The sequence below is a fragment of the Pan troglodytes genome, chromosome 2 (genome assembly GCF_028858775.2).
Source record: "Pan troglodytes isolate AG18354 chromosome 2, NHGRI_mPanTro3-v2.0_pri, whole genome shotgun sequence".
Taxonomy (NCBI): domain Eukaryota; kingdom Metazoa; phylum Chordata; class Mammalia; order Primates; family Hominidae; genus Pan; species Pan troglodytes.
In genome coordinates, this window is record NC_086015.1 from 152,318,648 (window position 1) to 152,341,413 (window position 22,766).

Here is a 22,766-nt window from a genome sequence, read left to right on the forward strand (position 1 = left end):
TGTTGTTTCCCATTACTTAGAGGTACTTTATTCATCTGAAGGGCCTAGGAAAGGGAGGCAAGTTTAACTTCAATCCAATTGCATCTAATTTACAAATTCTGAACTGGAAACTGACTGAAGAAAATGTTGCACTTTCATTTATGTCCCTGTGTGCCTAAATAAAACAGCATCCCTCAATCCATGCTAACACATATATTTTCTAGGTGAACTGGACAAAGTTATACTACTTGTTTTATCTAAATCTGATTTTTTTAGAAAAGGGAAAGTGTTGCGATCGTGAACTCCACGTTGAGATGTCAGGAATAGATAATTTACTGCATAGTTTTAGGAGCACTGGACTGAAAGCCAGGGGATTTCCCTCCTAGTTCTTCTATCCTCTGGGGTTCAAACTAGTCTTCTGTCAAATGCCTACAAGATGAAGTCCATGGATTCTTTCATTCAACAAATATCTTTTTGCCAAGCACGTTCAAGGCTTTGCTCTTTCCAGCTGAACTATTCTAGAATTTCCATTATTTTAAAGCAACTCTTCAGAGTGTTTAGCCCCGAATTGCACCCCATTTCAGTTTTTGCAACCCCATCCTCCAGAAGCTCAGGGACTACTGAAGAGACATGAATAACGCTCCTCAAAGTAACTACAAAATGTTACAAGATAGATGATGAATTGTCAGAACGTACTCAAAAGCCAAAACATACCGCCTGGTCCGAAGCAGTAAAAGACGAAAGGCAGGGACCCAGCGGTCCCCGCACCCACCGGCCACTGAGCGTAGAGCAGTGGCAAGCTCGCGCGGCGGAGTGGGAGGCGCAGAGACCGAAAGCACTGCAGCGCGAGAGCGCGGGCTGACCAGGCTGGCGTGACCGCTTTCCCGACGCCTGCCACCCCCCGCGGCGGCCTCTTTAAGTAGCGGAGCCGCGGGCGGGGCCGGCTGGCGTTCACGTGACCCGGCGTCACTGGCTCGCTCGCGGAAGTAGTCCTACATTCGCGGTCAGCGAGGGGTCTCCGGGCGCCCTGCAGGGCGGGCAGGCTGTGCCATCCCGCAGCCGGACGTCGGGATGGTGCAGCTGTACAACCTGCACCCGTTCGGGTCGCAGCAGGTGGTGCCCTGCAAGCTGGAGCCGGACCGGTTCTGTGGCGGGGGGCGTGACGCGCTTTTCGTGGCGGCGGGCTGCAAGGTGGAGGCGTTCGCGGTGGCCGGCCAGGAGCTGTGCCAGCCGCGGTGCGCCTTCTCCACGCTGGGCCGGGTGTTGCGCCTGGCCTACAGCGAGGCTGGTGAGTAATCTGGAGAGCCAGGGGCCGCCTGGGGTCCAGCTTGAGGCCTCCTAGCTAGCAGACCGAACGTCTGGGCTGTAGCTCTAGCTAGGGATGGGACTTCTTGCTTCCCGGAATTTGCCGGATGGTCTCCCTGGGTCTGGCCGCTGATTGCTTGAAGTCGCATTGAGCTATGCGGTTGTCGCGGCAAGCATAGGTATGAGCTTGCTTCTGTCGGGGCGGAGACGCTGACATCTCTTCGTCTTGGTTTTCTGCAGAAAGGCCTCTGGCTGGATTCCACTCATCTCGGATACTTAAGCAAACAACAACAAAAAACTCTTTAGTGCCTCAGATTTCAAAGACTTACCAAAAAAACAAGTAGGAATAAGGAGACTAGTACTGTATCCTGGAACCTCCAAGTACTCCCAGCTTTAACAATTATTCCAGCTCTTGGCAGTTCTTTCACATCTGTACCTCCATCCACTTCCGGTCGGTTTTTGAAAGTTCACATTATGTGTTGATTTTTAAATGTGTGTAAGTAGAACTCAGACTGCCCCCCTCCCTTCTCTTAAACATCTGTGGCCGGGCGCAGTGGCTCACGCCTGTAATCCCAACACTTTGGGAGACTGAGGCAGGCGGATCACGAGGTTAGGAGTTCGAGACCAGTCCGGTCATTTTATTGAAACCCCGTCTGTACTGAAAATACAAAAATTAGCCGGACGTGGTGGTGGGCGCCTGTAGTCTCAGCTACTTGGGAGGCTGAGGCAGGAGAATCGCTTGAACTGGGGAGGCGGAGATTGCCCCATTGCACTCCAGTTTAGGCGACAGAGTGAGACTCCGTCCCAAAACAAACAAAAACAAACAGTTGTAAGAGCAGCCGTTACTCTTTCACACCAGAAATGTGAAGCAATACCAAGGAAATACTGTGTGGGTGAATCCTATTTTAGAAAAATCCAACATTTAAAACTAGATCCCTTTTAGATTACAGAAGAATTTACCATATAATTCCTTTAATACACTTACCTTCGATTCATACTTTACAAGATGGGTGTAAAGTTCAGTATTTACGGTGCAAAAGCTGGTGGCTATGGTATTAATGAAGTGGAGAACTTGAACCTGGAAGATTGGAGATCTGTCTATAATCCCTACCCCGCAGCTGGTTCGGTGTGAGTTTATAGAAACCTTGGGGTCTGAGTTTATGTTAAAAAAAAAAAAAAAAAGTTGAATAAATAGATCAGTGATATCCAGACCCTGGGGTTTCGTGGCTCAATTAAAAACTGTGGGGTTACCATACATAGTATCTGACTGCTTATTTTGTCAAGTAAAGACATATACAGGCATACCTTGTTTTTTTTGCATTTCACTTTGTTGTACTTTGCCGATACTGCGTGGTTTTTTTTCCCCAATTGAAAGTTTGTGGCAACTCTGTGTGGAGCAAATCTACCGGTTCCATTTTTCACACTGCATGTGCTCACTACATGTCTCTTGAGTCACATTTTGATAGTTCTTGGCAATATTTCAAACTTTATCATAATTATTTGTTATGGTGATCAGCAATCTTTGATGTTACTATTGTAGTAGTTTTGGGGTGCCATGAACTGTGCCCATGTGAGATGGTGAACTTAATTGATATGTGTCGTGTGTGTTCTGATTACTGCTCTGATCGTCTCTGCCTCCTCAGGCTGCCCTAGGCCCTGAGACACAATAATATTGAAATCAGGCCAATTAATAACCCTACAATGTCTTCTAAATGTTCAAGTGACACTTGAATGTCTCTCACTTTAAATCAAAAGCTAGAAATGATTAAGCTTAGTGAGGAAGGCAGGCGTGTCAGAAGCTGAGATAGGCTGCACGGTAGGCCTCTTGGACCAAACACTTAGCCAAGTTGTGACTGCAAAGGAAAAGTTCTTGAAATTAAGTGTTACTCCAGTGAACACAAATGATTAGAAAGCCTTATTGCTGATAGGAAAAAAACTTTGCTCTAGGTAGAAGATCAAGCCAGCCAAAATACTCCCTTAAGCCCGGGCTTAATACAGAGCAAGGCCCTCTGTTCAACTCTGTGAATGCTGAGAGAGGTGAGGAAGCAGCAGAAGAAAAGTTTAAAGCTAGCAGAGTTCAGCTCATGAGGTTTAAGGGAAGAAGCTGTCTCCATAATATAAAAGTGTGAGGTGAAGCAGCAAGTGATGATGTAGAATCTGCAGCAAGTTATCCAGAAGTCCAGAAGATATAGCTAAGATGAGTTTATGGAGGCAGCTGTGCTAAACAACAGATTTTTTCAGTGTAGACAAAACAGTCTTAAATTGGAAGAAGATGCCATCTAGGACTTTCTTGGCTAGAGAGGAGAAGATAATGCCTGGCTTCAAAGAACAGGCTGACTCTTGTTAGGGGGTGATGCAGCTGGTGACTAAATTGAGGCCAGTTCTCATTTACCATTCTGAAAATCACAGGGCCCTTTTAAAAATTATGCTAAATCTACTCTGCCTGTGCTTTAGAATGAAAAAAGCCTGGGTGACAGCACAGCTGTTACAACATTGTTTACTGAATATTTTAAGCCCACTGTTTTGATCTACTGCTCAGAAAACAATATTCTTTTCAAAAGATTACTGCACATTGACAATGCACCTAGTCCTCAAGACCTCTGATGGAGATGTAGAAGGAGATTGATGTTGTTTTTATGCCTGCTAACACAGCATCCATTCTGCAGCCCATGGATCAAGTAGTAATTTTGACTTTCAAGTCTCATTATTAAAGAAATACATTTGGTAAGGCTATAACTGCCACAGATAGTGATTCTTCTGATGGATCTGGGCAAAATAAATTGAAAATCATCTGGAAAGAATTCACCCTTTCTAGATGCCATTAAAAACATTCAGGATTCATGGAAGGATATCAGATACCAACATTAACAGGAGTTTGGAAGTAGTTGATTCCAACCCTCATGGATGACTTTGAGGGGTTCAAGACTTAGGTGGATGAAATAACAGTAGATGTAGTAGAAATAGCAAGAAAGCTAGAATTAGAAGTGGAGCCTGAAGATGTGTTGGAATTCCTGCAATCTTATGATCAAACTTGAATGGATGAGGAGTTGCTCCTCATGGATGAACAAAGAAAGTGGTTTCTTGAGATGGAATCTGTTTCTATTGAAGATGCTGGGAACATTGTTCAAAAGACAACGAAGATTTAGAATAATTCATAAACTTAGTTGATAAAGCAATGACAAGGTTTGAAAAGATTAACTCCAATTTTGAAGTTCTGCTGTGGGTAAAATGCTATCAAATAGCATTGCATGCTCCAGAGAAATCTTTTGTGAAAGGAAGAGTCAATTGATGGAGCAAACTTAGTTGTTTTATTTTTTATTTTATTTTATTTTATTTTTTGAGACAGAGCTTCACTCTTGTTGGCCAGGCTGGAGTGCAGTGGCATGAACTCGGCTCACCACAACCTCCACCTCCCAGGTTTAAGCAATTCCCAGCCTCAGCCTCCCAAGTAGCTGGGATTACAGGCATGCGCTACCACTTGTGGCGAATTTTGTATTTTTAGTAGAGATGGGGTTTCTCCATGGTTGGTCAGGCTGGTCTCAAACTCCCGACCTCAGGTGATCCACCTGCCTTGGCCTCGCAAAGTGCTGGCATTACAGGTGTGAGCCACTGCGCCTGGCCCATTGTTGTCTTATTTTAAGGATTTGCCACAGCCACCCCAGCCTCCAGTGACCACCACCGTGATCAGTCAGCAGCCATCAGCATCGGGGCAAGACCCTTCACCAGTGAAAAGATATGTCTCGTTAAAGGCTTGGATGATCGTTAGCATTTTTTTTAGCAATAAAATATTTTTAGTTAAGGTATGTACATTGCTTTGTTTTTTTGTTTGTTTTTAGGTATAATGCAATTTCACACCTAATAGACTATAATCTAGTACAAACATAACTTTTTTATGCACTGGGAAACCAAAAAATTTATGTGACTCTTTTTATTGCATTATTTGCTTTATTGCGGTGGTCTGGAAGCAAACCTCCAATATCTCTGGGATATGCCTGTGTTTTTTTAAAAAAAAATGAAAAGCCTTACTATTTACTGTCATTATTTATAAAAGAAAAAACACTTAGCATCAAACATTGGATATCTTTAGCTTTGTGAACAACTTACTCTGCTGTCATTGGTTTTTTGTTTTTGTTTTTGCCTAATGACAACATTAGCAGGGGCCTGCACTGGGCCACGGACCTGTTTGAAAAACCTCTCATTAACTCTTTAAGTTCCCTTTCAGCAGGAATATTCCAATTTTGGTATTTCTTATAAAATCTGTCTTTAATGGTCATACCTGTTACAATATTGGTAGTTTTCTCTACGTCACTCCTTTTAAGGCATAAGAGTTCTCACTTTCAAGAGTTCTACTGAGTAACAAACTCACCTCTTTCAACTTTTATATGTGTGTGTGTGTGTGAGAGAGAGAAAGAAAGACAGGGACAGACAGGCATACACACAGACAGATAATATGTTTACATGATTTACTTCATTCTTCCAAGTGGATGTTTATTTTAGAATTTGGAGTGGCAGTCATTATGTAAACTTCTAGCTTTCTTACCTGTGGGATCCTTGGATGGCCACTACCTATGCATACGAATCACTTGGGGAGTTTTTAAAAATCTCTATGCCTGGGCCAAACCCTCAGAGATACAGTAGTAGTTTCCCTGGAGTGAGGACAGCATTGGGGTGAGTCAGATATTTAATCAGGATTGAGAACCACTGATCTAGAGCAGTACTGGCTGCAGGAGGCCATGAGTAGCATTGTAACCTTATTAATGAGGCCTTGAACAATAAAGATGTTTTTATAATCCAGTTGGCTGCCTTAAAGCAGGTTCAAGAGTCATGTGGGATGGAATTAGCATCACGGGTCATGTAGCTCAAGGGTAAGTTTCAGTCCACAGCTTGAACTTCAACCCCTGGGTACAGCTCCTATTAATCCACCCATAGATGAACATAAATAGAGCTGACTCTGGCTATGATGGTATCCAGATAACTTGTTTTCCACTTCACAGCTTTTCCCTTTTGGCCCCTTCCTTCCATTCACAATAACTGGGACATGAGGATTCCGGCTCAATGCCCAGTGTCCTCCTCTGTAGCAAGTCTCCTCATCAAAAATGGAAAGAATCTTACATCAGCCATCTATGTTTACTAAAAATGCTTTTCAGGTCTCTACTCAAGCAGAAAACATTTTCAGGTTAAAAAAAATCTCAAATTAGCTGAAAGTTTTTAAAATAAAATTTGGGGGTATTAGGGAGAAAGTAGGTAGAAATTTTGAAGGATGGGGACCTCTGACATCGTCATCAGTAAGGGAAAATAAATTTAGGCTTTGTGTGTGATAGGGTTTGGCTGTGTCCTCACCTAAAATCTCATCTTGAATTGTAGTCCCCATAACCCCCACGTGTCAAGGGCGGGACCAGGTGGAGGTAATTGGATCATGGGGACAGTTTCCCCCATGCTGTTTCTCATGATAGTGAATTCTCATGAGATCTGATGGTTTTTAAGTGTCTGGCATTTCCCCTACCCACACTTATTTTCTGTCCTGCCGCCCTGTGAAGAGGTGCCTTCCACCATGATTATAAGTTTTCTGAGGTCCCCCCAGCCATGTGGAACTGTGAGTCAATTAAACCTTTTTTCTTTATTACCCAGTCTCAGGTATTTGCTTGTAGCAGTACTGTGAAAATGGACTAATACAGTGTGTAAAGCAAAGAAGAGGGGAGACCTGAGAACTCCCCACTCCTGAAAGAGAAAGACCTGGTGGCCAGGGTCGAGTGCTGTGTGGGGACCTTTGGTGGTAGACACTTGTTTATGGGGTGTCTAGGGGTGGTGGGGCATGGAGGATGCAGACCACAAGGCTGTAATTTCCTAGCCATTAGCACAAGTGTACTAAACCAGCCCCAGCCCATCTACCCCTCCCACAAGCCCTACTTTCTCTCAGTTTTCCTGAAGTCATAAAACATATTTAGATGCCTTATAAATTATTTCTGCCTTGTGATTCAATTTTGTCATAGGAGTACAGCCTTTGATGTGGTATTACTGTTAGCCATGTTTGTGATCTTGCTACATAAAAGGGAAAGTTTACTTATTTTTAAAAGTCAGTAACTCTAAGCTCAAGAGTAAAAATGAGAATGATTTTTCAATGTACTTAATAAAGACAGAAGCTGAGCCTGGGCTACATAGTGAAACCCTGTTTCTACATATGTGTGTGTGTGTGTATATATATACACACACACATTATATATATAATATATGTATATGCATATATATACACACACACACAAATTAGCCAAGTGTGGTGGCTCACACCTGTAGTTCCAGCTACTTGAGAGGCTGAGGTGGAAGGATCACTTGAGTCCGGGAGATGGAGATTGCAGTGAGCCAAGACAACTTGGGCAACAGAGCAAGACACTTAAATTTAAAAAAGGTAAAATGAGGCACTGCACACATAAAGCTTAAAAAATTTAGTTCCCTTCTCTTGTAAAGGGTTATAGCCTCCACAGACTCCTGTAGACTTGTATTTCCCTTCTATCAGTTGGGGAAACAGCATTATTGGGCAAAGAACATAAACTTTTGAGCTAACCAGATCTAGGTTTGAGTCCCAGTTTCCTAATTTGTTCGTTGTGTTGCCTTGGACAAGTTACTTTGCTTGTCTGTGCTTCAGATTCCTGATGTATAAAATGAGGAGGGAGATTTATATCTTGAAGGGCTGTTGTGAGAGTTAATTGAAGGAACTCTAAAGCTCTGATCATAAGGATTGTCAGGCAGGCACATTTAGCAAGTGCTGGATCATCATTTAAAGACCAGGTCATTAATCTGAAAGCACACAATATAACATGGACACTATCTACAATTTGCATACTATAAACATTAGTTAATATATGAATTTTATAGATGAAATGGGCATGTATTTATAGGTATATGAATAAAAAGGTTTTATTGTAATTAAATATTCTTAGTTTTAAAATTTACTTACTACATTATGATACCAAAAGTATAGGCAACAGAAGAAAAATAGATAAACTGGATTTTATCAAAATTAATGACTGTTGTATATCAAAAGACTCATCAACAGATTGAAAAGACAACATGGAATGGGAGAAAATATTTCCAAATCATATATCTCATAAGGGATTAATATCTAGAATATATACAATAAAGAACCCTTACAACTCAACAACAACCAAAAAAACTTGATTAAAAAATGGGCTAAGGACTTGAATAGACATTTCTACAAAGAAGAAAATACATAAACAGCAAAAAACATAAGAAAAGATGCTCAAAGTCACTGATAATTAGGGAAATGCAAATCCAAACCACAGTGAGATAGCACCTCACACCCATTAGTATGCCTGTTATTAAAAATACAGAAATTAACATGTTGGGGAGAATGTGGAGAAATTGGAACCCTTAAACGTTGCTGGTAGGAATGTAAAATAACACAGCCTATGTGGAAAACAATATGGCAGTTTCTCAAAACATTAAACATAGAATTACCATATGATCCAACAATTCCACTTCTGGGTGTATACCCAAAATAATTGAAAGCAGGGACTTGAATACATGCACACCAATGTTTGTAGCAAAATTATTCACAAGAGCCAAAAGGTAGAAACAGTCCAAGGATCCATTGACAAGTAAATAAGTAAATAAAATATATTGTATGAACATACAATAGAGTATTATTTGGCCTTAATGAAATTCTGATGCATGCCACAACCTGGATAAATCTTGGAGAAGTTATGCTAAGTGATACAAGCCTGATACAAAAGGAAAAATACTATATGGTTCAACTTACATGAGGTACCTAGAGTAGTCAAATTCATAGAGATAGTATAATGGTGGTCTCACCCTGGGGAGAGGGAGGAATAGGGAATTATTGTTTAATCAGTGCAGAGTTTTTTGGTAGATGAAAAAGTTAGTTATAGAGATGGTTGGTAGTGATGGTTGCATAGCAATGAGAAGATACCAGTGCCACTGATCTGTAGACTTAAAAATGGTGAAAATGTACATTTTATGTTGTGTGTATTGTACTACAATAAAAAAAATTTATTTATTTACTGGGGGAATTTTAGGAAGATGGAGGCCTCAACTTCATCCCAACTCTGTCCAAACTGCTTCCCTGGAAAAGTGAACAAACTTAGGGCACCTGCAGGATCTCTTTAGGCATTCTACGATCTCCAGGGAAAGAACAGGTTCAGGCTCCATCTCTGTGGCATAAAAAGAACCATCATCAGGACAAAGCTTGCTACCTGTAGAAGTCAGGATCATTTTGGAGGAGGGAGCCTGGTCAGCCCAGTGAATGTCTGCAGAAAGGGGCAGCACCTGCTTGCTTGCCTCATAAGTACATGGGAAGTCAATGTAATGGCAGCATTTCAATTTCAATTCATCGGAAAAGGGCCAATTTGCTTAATAGTGTTAATATAATAGAGTCTACATTTGGAAGAAGTGACATTAGATCCTCTGACTTATCTCCTTCTTTACCCGCAAAATTCTAAAGATTAAAAATGTATATTTTCTAAACCTCCACTAAAATAGAAGAAAATATAGGAGCATATTTATGTAATTTGGAGGACATGGATGGGAACTCAGAAGGCAAGGAGGAAAAGATACATATAGTATACTCTAAATAAAAAGGGTATGGTAAAAGATGCCATCAGCAAAGTCAAAATCAGAAAATAGACTCTAAAACCATTTACTATTTATAGACGACAAAAGGTTTATATCCCTTTTAAGTAGAGAGCTGCAGTGTCATGATAAGAAAAACAAATGAACAACTTAATAAAAATTGGACATCATACAGAAGAGAAACTATACATGGCTGATAAACATAGGAAAAGATGGCCAGCTTTATAAAAAGGTCTAGGAAATGTAAATTTTAATAGCCATGAGAGTCCATGTTTCTCTCATTGTGTAGAGTCAGTGCTAGTGAGGATGTGGGGAAACAGGTGTGTTTAAGCACTGCTGCTGGTAACATGAATTTCTATTATCTAATTGATAGTAATTGGGCAATATTGAAATTTAAAATGCCCATGCCCTTTGGCCCAACATATCTCACTTTTGGGAATCTGTACCGTTAAAATAAATCCCCCAGTAAATAAAGATATAGATATAAGCCTATGTATTACTATGAAACATAGTGGCAAAAAACCCTGGAAATATATTTGAATGCTTATCAGGGAATTATTGAATAAATTATGCGTATGTATGTACATATGGGATGTTGAACATATTGAAAAGGATGTTAGATATCCATGTATCAGCCTGGAGGGAGAGATTTATTAATAATTTTTAAAAGTTGCAGATTGTTAAATATATTTAATATGATTACATTTTAGTTTTTGTTTGTTTGTTTGTTTGTTTTGAGACGGAGTCTCGCTCTGTTGCCCAGGCTGGAGTGCAGTGGCGCGATCTCGGCTCACTGCAAGCTCCGCCTCCCGGGTTCACGCCATTCTCCTGCCTCAGCCTCCCGAGTAGCTGGGACTACAGGCGCCCGCTACCACGCCCGGCTAATTTTTTGTATTTTTTTTTTAGTAGAGACGGGGTTTCACCGTGTTAGCCAGGATGGTCTCGATCTCCTGACCTCGTGATCCGCCCGCCTCGGCCTCCCAAAGTGCTGGGATTACAGGCGTGAGCCACTGCGCCCGGCCTAGTTTTTGTTTGTTTTTAAAAAAGACAGAATACCGCTCTGTGATCTCTGTTTGTATGAGAGAAAGGTGTTGAAAGGCACATACCAGGCTGTGTGTTAACATTGGGTCCTCAAGGGGGAGATCATTATGCTTTTCATTTTGCATCTCTTTACCATGTTACCATTTTGACTTCCCACAACCAATATATGTTTATAAGTTAAAACTTATACAATCAACAATTTAGAGAAAATTAACTTGGATCTGTATTTTCTTTGCTATTTCCGACTTTATCCTGTTTCTCAGACTTGTGACTTGTGGGAAGGAGAGGGTTTGAAGTGTAAGTTCTGCTAATCTGAGAATTCCTTAATGTATACCTAATTTTGGTGTCACCCTAATAGTGAATTCTGTGTCAGTAGAGCTTTGTTAGAACTGCAGATTTAGAGCTACAGTAATCACTTAATTTTACATTTTATTCCTTATATGAACTTTCTGTATGTTACATGGGCAATTAATAGGTTGTCTTAAGACACTCAGATGGGAGAGATTGCATTTCAGAACCTCAAAGCCTAATGTCAGTCAAAAATACACCTAAGATTTTGTTACTTAGGGTTTTATTCTATTCAGTCTTTAATTCGACCATTTGTGTTAGAATTCATTAATAGTACTCATGTCAGCAAGGGAGGTGGTTGTATTTCTAATTACAAATTCTCAGTATAATCTTCATTCCTTCTCAGGAGATTATTTGGTAGCAATTGAAGAGAAAAACAAAGCTACATTTCTACGTGCTTATGTGAACTGGAGAAATAAAAGGACTGAAAACTCTCGTGTGTGTATCCGAATGATTGGGCATAATGTGGAGGGACCATTCAGCAAAGCCTTCAGAGACCAGATGTACATTATTGAAATGCCGCTTTCGGAGGCCCCCTTGTGCATTTCCTGTTGCCCTGTGAAAGGAGACCTTCTCGTTGGCTGCACAAATAAATTAGTCTTATTTAGTTTGAAGTACCAGATCATTAATGAGGAATTCTCACTATTGGACTTTGAACGTTCTTTAATTATACACATAGATAATATCACTCCTGTTGAGATTTCTTTTTGTGTTGGATATGTTGCTGTCATGTCAGACTTAGAAGTCTTAATCGTAAAACTGGAGTCAGGCCCTAAAAATGGAGAGAGAGTTCACCACCATTCACATAAGACCAACAATCGAATAAGACGGACAGAAGAAGGTAAATAATGAATTTGACTTGCTTTCTTGTTTTAGGAATATAGAAAACCTTCACCTTTGGCAGTCTGAAGGTCTGTGGTATATATGGTGCCCGGCCATGTTATTTATAGATTTAGTTATTCCTATTTCATGGGATTTGGTTTTATGATCTGGCTGTCCATAGCTTACTCTGTAGCATGTGAATATATTTATCAGTAGAAGTAATGGAACAACCACTGCTAGATGAGAGGCTTCTAGTCCTAGTCCTCATAGTTACTAGTTGAATGACCTTGGGTTAATAATACCATCTCTGAGTTTCAATATCCTCATGTGTAAAATGGGGATGATAATACCTACCCTGTTGTACTTTATCAGTTGTGGAGATTAAATGAGCAAGTGCTAAGTCTTTTCACAACCACAGTGCCTTGTAAATGTGTGCATATTATAAATAAATAAAATTACTATATGTCTAATTGGTGAGAGGATGTTGTAAAATCTAATTTTCTTTCAAGTAGGACTGTTACATTTTATTTTTTTAAGGCATCAGTAATGAAATTTCACAGCTTGAGTCAGATGATTTTGTCATCTGCCAGAAGCCCCTGGAACTTCTTGGTGAAAAAAGTGAACAGTCTGGATTATCTGTTACACTGGAGTCTACGGGATTAGCTGATGAAAAAAGAAAATATTCCCACTTTCAGCACCTGCTCTATAGGTATTATAGTGCTTTTTTTTTTTTACCGGCATTTTATGTATATATGCCTGCTTAAAGTACATGGAAGTTATATTTTTCCCTTTCTCTGTCTTTTTAAACCCACAGACGTTTTGCTCCTGATATTTCGTCCTATGTCTTGTCTGATGACATCAAGCTACATTCCCTCCAGCTGCTACCCATTTACCAGACCGGTAAGCATGACAGTGCAGAAGTGTGACAGTGCAGCAAGGTGAAAATGCTCTGTCTGGGCTGGAAGTGAAGACCCATGTGGGTAATAGGTTTGGTGGTTTGGTTCTTCCACTGGAGTCTTCTTGTGGCCCTTTAACAAAGTTTTTTTTTTTTTGAGACTGAGTCTTGCTTTATTGCCAGTCTGGAGTGCAGTGGTGCGATCTCGGCTCACTGCAACTTCTACTTCCTGGGTTCAAGTGATTCTCCTGCCTCAGCCTCCCGAGTAGCTGGGACTACAGGCGCCTGCCACCAAGCCCGGCTAAATTTTTTTGTATTTTTAGCAGAGACGGGGTTTCACCATGTTGGGCAGGATGATCTCGATCTCCTGACTTTGTGATCTGCCTGTGTTGGAGTCCCAAAGTGCTAGGATTACAGGCATGAGCCACCGCACCCGACCTTTATTTTATTATTATTTTTTATTTTTTTTCTTGAGACAGAGTTTTGCTCTTGTTGTCCAGGCTGGAGTGCAATGGTATGATCTTGGCTCACTGCAACCTCCACCTCCTGGGTTCAAGTGATTCTCCTGCCTCAGCCTCCCGAGTAGCTGGAATTACAGGCATGCCCCACCACGCCCAGCTAATTTTGTATTTTTAGTGGAGATGGGGTTTCTCCATGTTGGTCAGGCTGGTCTCGAACTCCCGACCTCATTGATCCGCCCACCTCGGCCTCCCAAAGTGCTGGGATTACAGGTGTGAGCCACCACACCCGGCCCAAAATCCTTAGCAAATACCTGTGAGTACTAGAAAGGGAAGTCATACCTGCTAGGAGAAGCCATGGAGAAGGCATGACAGACTGAACTCATTTCCCTTTTTGAAATGGCCTCTAGGCCCAAAAAGGAAATTGGAGACCTGTCAGAGCCAAGGTATGTCTGGGTTCTAGCTAGGTATTTGGCCAAGCTTCTTATGATTGGCTTGTGAATTAGGTGTAAAAATGTGGACTGAATGGAAAATAATTTAGAGCAGTGGTTTTCAACCCTGCCACACAATGGGCTTACCTGAATGCTTTTTAAGATATTGATACTCAGGCTCTACATGCAAGATATCAGTTACAGGGCCTGGGCATTAGTATTTTTTAAAAGCTCCCCAAGAGTCTTATGGGCACCATGATTGAGAATCACTAATAGGCCCTGCACTCAGTTCTGGCCTGATTAACATCTTTAGATGTTATCTAGAGAAAGATACAAATATTATTCCGATTAAATGTGTTTCTAACCTTCATTTTTTTTTTCTTTCTTTTAGTAACTATTTATTGAGTACCTACTATGTTGAGCATTGTGCTGAATACTAGGGAACTAACAGTGAGTGAAGTGCTTGCTCTTACGGAGCTAATTGTCTAGTGGGGGAAGGGAGACGTTCGAATAACGGCAGATTCACAGTTGTACCCTGAAATGAGTGATCTGTGGTAAACCTCCCTGTGAGAGCCTATAACAAAAGACCCTGACCTCATCTTGAGGTCAGGGAAGGCTTCCTGAGAAAGAGGATCTGAAGGGCGAATTGGACTCACTTGGGAATAGGGTTGGGTTGGTGCAGGGGAGGGGAAGAGAGCCTTCCAGGCAGAAGCAGCAGCAAAGGCTCTGTCGCAGAGGGAGGATCACATTTGAGAAACTGAGAGAAGCAAAACTAAGGGGGCGGCAGTGAGACAGGGCTGGAGACCAGACAGGGCCAATAGCCATATTAGAGGGTCAGCTAAAGATCCAGTGAGCTTCCCATAGCACTTGGAATAAAAACTCCAAATCCATTCCATGGCGTATATGACCTTAACTCTAAGCCCATCTTGTTCCACTCTCACCCTGCTTACTATTCTTCATCCATAGCGGCCTTTCCCTCTTCCTTAGAGACGCCACAGGCACGCTTATCTAAGACCTATTATTTGCTCTTCTTGTGCGTAGTGTACTCCTCTCAGCCTTGTGTGACTGGTGCATTTAAGTCATTCAGTTCGCAGCTGAAGTGTAACTTCATCACAGAGGACTTCTCTGACCTCTCAATTTAAAATATCCCTTCTCCACTCACACTGGAGTTTACTTGTTTACTCTCCATCCCAATCCCCATCACTAGAATGAAGGCTCTGTGAAAGCAGTTACGTTGTTCTGAACACTGTTGTATCCCTAGAATCTGGAACAGCAGCACTTAGTAGGTACCTGATGAATACTGACTGAATAGACGAATGGATGGGTCATATGTATTTGAGCTGGGCCGTAATGGATGATAGAGATTTTGGTAAGATATTACATAATGGGAACCAACATTATATGAGGTGTAAAATTATGTGTATTTGGAGATTCGTGAGCAGTTCTCTTTGGCCAGAGCACAGATGTATGTTAAAAAAGAATAGGGAGAAAAATACTGGACAGTTGACTTTCAGCCAAATATGGAGAGTACAGAATTGGACTTCTGCTATTAATTGGTGTCCTTCAAGGGTGTCAGTCAGGGTACTTGTTAAACAACTTTGGTTATGAAAAATTACAGCCACATGTAGATAGAAAATAGTGCAGTGAACCCCCACGTACCCATCAAACAGCTTCAACAGTGTTGCTCCATGCTACGTTATTTTGATGCACATCCTGGAGTTCATACCATTGCATTCATAAATATTTCAACATATGTCTCTAAAAGTATTCTTTTACTTAAACCCAAAATGCTATTTCACATTATAAAAAATTTGTTGCCGGGTGCGGTGGTTCACGCCTGTAATCCCAGCACTTTGGGAGGCTGAGGCAGGTGGATCACAAGGTTGGGAGTTCGAGACCAGCCTGGCCAATATGGTGAAACCCCGTCTCTACTAGAAAAAAAAAAATTAGCCAGGCATGGTGGTGGGTGCCTGTAGTCCCAGCTACTTGGGAGGCCGAGGCAGGAGAATCGTTTGAAACCGGGAGGTGGAGGTTGCAGTGAGCCGAGATCGTGCCACTGCACTCCAGCCTGGGTGACAGAGTGAGACTCCATCTCAAAAAATAAAAATAAAAAAAAATTTTGTTGATACCACCAGATATCCAGTAAGTGTTCACATTTCTCTAATTGACTAAAAAACTTCTGTAATTCATTTGTTTGAATCATATTCCAAATAAAGTTCATACATTGCAATTGATTGCTATGTCTTTTAAGGCTCTTTTAATATCTAGGCTTTCCTTCCTCTCTTTTCTTTGCATCTTATTTAACAAGAAATTAGACTCTTTACTGTAAAATTTCCAACAATCTGAATTTTGCTAATTGAATCCTTACATGTCATTTAACATGTTTCTCTGTCCACTGTATTTCCATGTGAGTTGGTAGATGGAAATCTATGCTGTTTAGTATGGTAGCCATTAGTCACATGCTGCTATTAAGCACTTGAAATATGACTAGTCTGAATTGAGATATGGCATAAGTATAAAATACACACTAGATTTTGAAGACTAAGTACAAAAATGTATATAATATTAATTTTTGTGTTTATTGCTTCTTGAAATGGTCATATTTTTGATATGTTGGGTTAATACAATATTATTATAATTTTACTTGTTTCTTTTTACTTTTTAAAATGTGATTACTAGAAATCTAGTAATTGCAGATGTGGCTCACATATTTCTATCAACATTGCTGGTCTATACTCAGGCTTGCTCAGATTATTTATTATTCTTTTTATTATTTTGAAACACAAGTAGTGTTGAGCTCTGCCAGTGGACTCTTTTTGTGATGTTAACAGCCATTGATGATCATTACTTACATCTGTTAATTTAGTAGGAGTTGTACAATGCCGATATTCTAATTATATTACTCCTTTTTTATTTCTTACCAACATTCTTCTATAAAGAGCAACTTCCCCTTTGCAACTCTTTGGTTACCCGCTGATACAGTTTGCATAGCAAAGTCAATATATGATTATTTCCCCCTTTATTTACTGGTTTCATGGTGTTTTATTTCTTTCATTTTTGCATGCAGGTTCTCTTACGTCTGATGGAAAAAATTTGCCTCAGGAAAAAGAATTGCTGAGTCTCTTTTGCTTTTTCTCCTTACCTCATGTGGGCTATCTCTACATGGTTGTCAAATCTGTTGAATTGATGTCAGTCTACCAGTATCCTGAAAAGTCTCAGCAGGCAGTACTCACGCCACAATTTTTGCACGTCATTACAAGGTACTGTTAGAGGGTCACTTGCTGGCCTGTGAGTCACTTGTTTGTAAATTTTTGAGGTACTGCCTAAATCTGTGAGAATTGTGTGAACTAGCATAGAGTACTATAAATGCATGAGTTACATGTCATTGTAAGTCTGTCTTTTGATGACCCATACCTGCCTTTTCAATGTCAAAGATTTAGACTCTGGTTTTGTCTTTGTTTGTTTCCCTAGACTGGATAGGGGTCCCTGTAAGGAAGTATAAGGTTCTTCATAAAGGAAGACTTTCATAGGGAGTTTTAATGAAAAGTCAATGCAGCCAGTCAGAGCGTCTCTTTAAGTTTCTTTTTAGATTTCCTAAATTTTTTTTCTCACTGCTACCATATTTTTCTAGTATAAATTGAGTTATTTATAATAGTTTAGAACTGTGAAGGGGCCAGAGAGATGATCTGATTCTCTCCCTGATTGGCACAGATAGGGAAGTAGTTACAGAGAGGTTAGAATTGGCCAAAGTCATGTGCTAATTGGTGGCAGATGTGTTGAGTTGCCTTCCCCTATTATGCTGGCATGTAAACTGGGTTCACAAGCAGTAGCTTGATTTCATTTCCTTTTAATCTCAGCAGCATATGATGGTTTTGGTTCTATTTCCTGTTTTTTGAGCTTAGATTATGTTCAGGGCACTTCCTTGTGCCATCTGACCATGCAACTGTGAATAAGATACACCAACCACTTTCTAAAGCAACAATAGAAGAGAAGGTTAGAGAGACACACAAGAGTCACAGACACTAGGAGATTTGCAAAAAATGTCTTAAGACCTCATGAAAGTGCCATTGACATTGGGAGGAGGGAAGTTACTTCTGGCTAAGTTGTATGGGGAAGTTGTGGATAGCTGATTGTGTTTGAAGTGAAGCATGAAAGCTAGCTAGAATTTTGGTAGATGAAGATTGAAAGAGATGTGCATTATAGATTGAAGGAAGACTATAAACAAAAACTGTATCAAGTTTTTAGGAACATCCAAAAATTAATTGCCCAGGACAGAGATCCCCCCACCACTGAGTGGTAGTATCACAATCTCTAGCAGGTGCTGGAGATTCCAAACTGCATAGAACCAATCTGGAGATTCTGATATCCACTCTTAGTGGTTGCACTCCCTTCTCCACCTGATTTCTGGCTTAAGGAGAAATGCTGCTGATGGCAGTGTGTTTCTTAAGTGAACAATGTGGAGGTAGCTACTCTTTCCAGTGTCCAAAGTGTTGTGTAGTGATGTTCTTTAAATATGAAGAAGCTGAAAAGTAGACAGGTGGTGAAAACAGTGCTTGAAAGAGAGCTCAAGGATTTGAAAATTAAACTAAGGACTTTTTTTTAAAGTTTTAACCAGAGAAAGTAATATGATCAGAACATTGTTTTAGGAAAATTAATGGTGGCTGTTGTGGAAGATGGATTGAACATAGATAAATAAGCTATTGGAATAGTTCAGGCAAGGATATTAAGGGGCAGTATTCAGGCAGGGTAGTGTTAATGAAAGGAGAAGGGAGGATGGATGGGAGAGGCTTCAGTGGGAAAGTTAAAAGACTTGTCTGATGGGATAATGGGGATGTAGGAGGCATGAAAAATCCCACCAAGGTTTTGCCTGCTTTTATGAAACAATGGAGGCTGGTGAAATGTGGGGCAAAAGAGATGTTTGGTTTAGACATTTGAGTTTGAGATGCTTATAGATTATCAAGACATAATGCTAAGTAGGCTTTTGGACACATAGAACTGTAGATTAGGGTAAAGAGGAAAGCTTAGAAGTTTTACTACCGCCAAAAAAAAAGTTGATTATTAAAGTAGTGAGAGTATGTAGATAGTGAAAAGTTATTAAAGAATTAAACTCTGGTGAAGGTCTTGCTTAGTAAGCAAGAGGAGAAAGACAAAGATTTTTAAGGATGCAGAAGAATCTAGGAAACTATACCATCTCAGAAACAATGGAAAAAGGGAAAAGGAAGGAATATACTAATTTCTGTCCCATCATATAGATGTAAAAGACTATCCATCTTTTTCCCATCTGATTGCATATACTTGAAGTACACTGAGAATTTAGTGAGTGGACCCACTAAATCTATTGCCCCATCTCTCTTATTTATAAGTTATGTACATATTTGGAGTGTAGAGTCCTGAAAGCATCATATTATGGGTTTGAATGGACTTGTAATGCGTGGGTTTTGACTGCCTCCAGATACGACATTTTTGAGCTTTTCTTATTATCAGCACTAAAGGAGACTGACATCATTAACTTCACTGTGAAACCATTAGACATTAGAATAGCAGTTGTTTTATGTAAATTCAGATTCTTAATAAGAATCTCCACTCCTGTTTTTCAAATCAAATCGGAGTTTCTCTTTTGTTGCCCAGGCTGGAGTGCAATGGCGCGGTCTCAGCTCACTGCAACCTCTGCCTCCCAGGTTTAAGCAATTCTCCTGCCTCAGCCTCCCAAGTCGCTGGGATTATAGGCACCTGCCGCCATGCCTGACTAATTTTTTTGTATTTTTAGTAGAGATGGGGTTTCACCGTGTTGGCCAAGCTGGTCTCCAACTCCTAACCTCAGATGATCCACCCGCCACGGCCTCCCAAAGTGCTGGGATTACAGATGTGAGCTACTGCGCCCAGCCCTTCTTTTTTATTTTACCCAATAGATAAATGTTTCAAAATCTCTTGTCCCATAAGGTGGTCTTGAAAAGTTTCTGGAAGATAGGTATATGCCTAAAGAAAGCAATACAGATTTTTTTAAGAAGCAAAGAACAAAATAAAATCATGTACAATGCCAACTTTATAGAAACGTATAAGTAGGAAAGCCCCCCATGAAATCCTATTCTCCCAGAGTTAAGCATATCAAGACTTTTTTTTTTTTTTTTTGAGATGGAGTGTCTCTCTGTCACCCAGGTTGGAGTGCAGTGGCGTGATCTCAGCTCACTGCAACCTCCACCTCCCTGGTTCAAGCAATTCCCCTGCCTCAGCCTCCTGAGTAGCTGGGGTTACAGGTGCCCGTCACCATGCCCGGCTAATTTTTTTGTATTTTTAGTAGAGGCGGGGTTTCATCATGTTGGCCAGACTGGTCTGGAACTCCTGACCTCAGGCAATTCGCCCACCTCAGCCTCCCAAAGTGCTGGGATTACAGGCATGAGCCACCATGCCCGGCCATTTTTTTTGTTTTATTTTGTTTTTACAATGCATGTACTACTATGCCTTATTTATTACAGAAATTGATCATGCTCTGTCCACTGTTCAGCATCTTGCTATTTTACATAGCAGCATATCTTGGACATCTTTCAATGCCAGCACATTTCAGTTTATTCTTTCTCTAGTATACATTTCTGCTTAGAATTCCAACAGTAGCCAATAGACTGGATTCCTATAGGTGGAGGTAAGTCAGGGAACCCTGCCTTTCTTTTTTTTTTTTTTTTTTTTTTTTTGGAGACAGAATCTCACTCTGTCACCCAGGCTGGAGTGCAGTGGCACGATCTTGGCTCACTGCAAGCTCCGCCTCCTGGCTTCATGCCATTCTCCTGCCTCAGCCTCCCGAGTAGCTGAGACTACAGGTGCCCACCACCACGCCCAGCTAATTTTTTTTTTTTTTTTTTGTATTTTTAGTAGAGATGGGGTTTCACCGTGTTAGCCAGGGTGGTCTCGATCTCCTGATCTCATGATCCGCCTGTCTCGGCCTCCCCAAATGCTGGGATTACAGGCTTGAGCCACCACGCCTGGCCGAAACCCTGCCTTTTTATCTCTAGAATCTAAAGTTTATTTGTTTTTGCGGTCATAGCTATTCTTATCTGTCCTTCCGGTCCCACTGCAGGTGCTTTTTTGCTTCCCTCTCTCTCAGTTTACTTCCCAAGGTTGCTAACTCTACTCCAGATTTGTAAGTGGTAGTGCTACTGTCCTAGTTATTGTCAGGACTCCAGAGGTCATTTCCTAGAACGTTGCAGAGATAGACAGAGATGGCTGAGGCTGAAGTGGAAGCACCAGCAGATGGAGAGAGGCCTGACTACCTCTTAAATTGTGCTAAGCCTCCTAACTGAAAATATCAGAATGCCTTTTTTTATGAGGACATTTTTTAAATTTAATATTACTGTTAGGTTTGCTTTAGTCCTTTTTTTTATTTTAAAGAGTTGGTTTTTACTTCTCCCACTTTCTAGTTTTTTTAAAAAGGGAGGGAGAAGGAAGGAATAAAAATATCAATTTCTGTCCCGTCACATAATGGAACAGAAATATACATCATTGTGTAGCAATTTCTAAGTTAATTAACTGTTTTTCATGTCAATATTCGAGGGTTGACCTAGATAACAACCACAGATGACAACCAGGCATCTATTGTGCACTTACAGTGGAGTCCCTAGGTCCTTTTTGTATGCAGAAGCAGCCTGGAGTTGTGGAAAGAGGTAGAGGAGTGTGAGGGGTCAGAAGACCTGGGATCTAATTGGCTCTACTCTCCAGAGAGACGGTGGACCAGTCACGAACCTTTCATGCCCCAATCTTTAAAACAAGCTGCTGGACTAGGTAATTCTGAAGATGCCTTCAGATGGTCTCTCATTTTCAATTCGACCATTGGATTTGAGTTTGCATAGTCTGTGTTGTCCAGCATAATCCAGGATGGATTTCATCATGAGGTGGTTGAGGAAGAACAACAGTTAAGAAGTGGGTTTTAATCTTGGTTTTGATAGACACCCATCTGTACCTTGGGCAGGTACTGGGGGCATCATTTGTCTGTAAAATGAAGATACTGGCCCAGATCCATGGTTCCTAACTAGGGATGCACATCAGAGTCACATATGGAGTTTTGTAGAAATATACACGTCCAGATTCAGCCCCTAGAGATTGCGATTCACTAGGGGTGTTATGGGGACCAGTTGTATATTTTTAAAACACACCACAGGGATTCTGAGGCATTCCTCTTATTGAGAAGCAGTTTAACTTGGCAATATTTGACAAATACTTGACTGTCACCCCTGCCATTGCCCTGTTTGCCTGTGAAACCCTCCCTGCTGTGGGTATGTTGGTTCTTGGCCTCACTTTGCTCAGCAGCCTGTGTCTTCCTCCTCAGTAACAACCTGCAGTGTTTCACTGTGCGGTGCAGTGCGGCGGCAGCTCGTGAGGAGGACCCGTACATGGACACCACCCTGAAGGTAAGAACTGGCTTATGAAGATAGTGAAACCTTAAGATCACAAAGGAGCACATGAATACTCGTAGATTTGCTCTCAGACCTAAGCTAGGCAAGAACAAAAGAGCTTAAGGTTGTCTAATGTATTGAATTAGAACTTTTGGATGTAAAATAGTGAGGATTTTGTGATTCATGGCTTAGTTGACAGTTTTTAAGATTGCTTTGCAAACATTTCACTCCGAATTGATTTAGTGCATAGTTTTTAAAGTTTGGTAAAGAATATAAAAAGTGTGAACTGAGAGCAGTTCACAACTACTGTATGCTACAATTTTATTTTTTATTTTTTTAATTTTAACTTTTAATTTTTTCGAGGCAGGGTCTTGCTCTGTCACCCAGGCTGGAGGGCAGTGGCAAAGTCATAGATCACTGCAGCCTCGAACTCCTGGACTCAAGTGATCCTGCCACCTCAGCCCCTCAAGTAGCTGGGACTACAGGTGTGCACCACCATGCC

At 40.9% G+C, this 22,766-nt stretch overlaps 1 protein-coding gene across 8 annotated transcripts in view; it reads left to right on the top strand.

Annotated features, from left to right (window-relative positions):
- Nucleotides 1-925: 925 nt before the first annotated feature.
- The window catches only part of HPS3 (HPS3 biogenesis of lysosomal organelles complex 2 subunit 1), a 43,947-nt gene continuing 22,106 nt past the window's right edge, over nt 926-22,766 (top strand). For 4 of the 8 annotated variants that reach the window (XR_010155834.1, XR_010155833.1, XR_001713714.3 and 1 more), the window contains exons 1-6: nt 943-1,267; nt 11,624-12,118; nt 12,637-12,808; nt 12,914-12,999; nt 16,951-17,143; nt 22,198-22,279. Coding sequence is in view for 4 of the 8 variants with exons in the window: in XM_009446664.5 (XP_009444939.1) it covers nt 1,051-1,267; nt 11,624-12,118; nt 12,637-12,808; nt 12,914-12,999; nt 16,951-17,143; nt 22,198-22,279 (1,245 nt within the window). In the remaining 4 variants the exon portion in view is untranslated. Of the gene's footprint in view, nt 1,268-1,524; nt 1,736-11,623; nt 12,119-12,636; nt 12,809-12,913; nt 13,000-16,950; nt 17,144-22,197; nt 22,280-22,766 lie in introns of all 8 variants that reach the window. The other 4 variants (XR_001713713.3, XM_001139589.7, XM_063807268.1 and 1 more) reach the window with 3 other exon arrangements.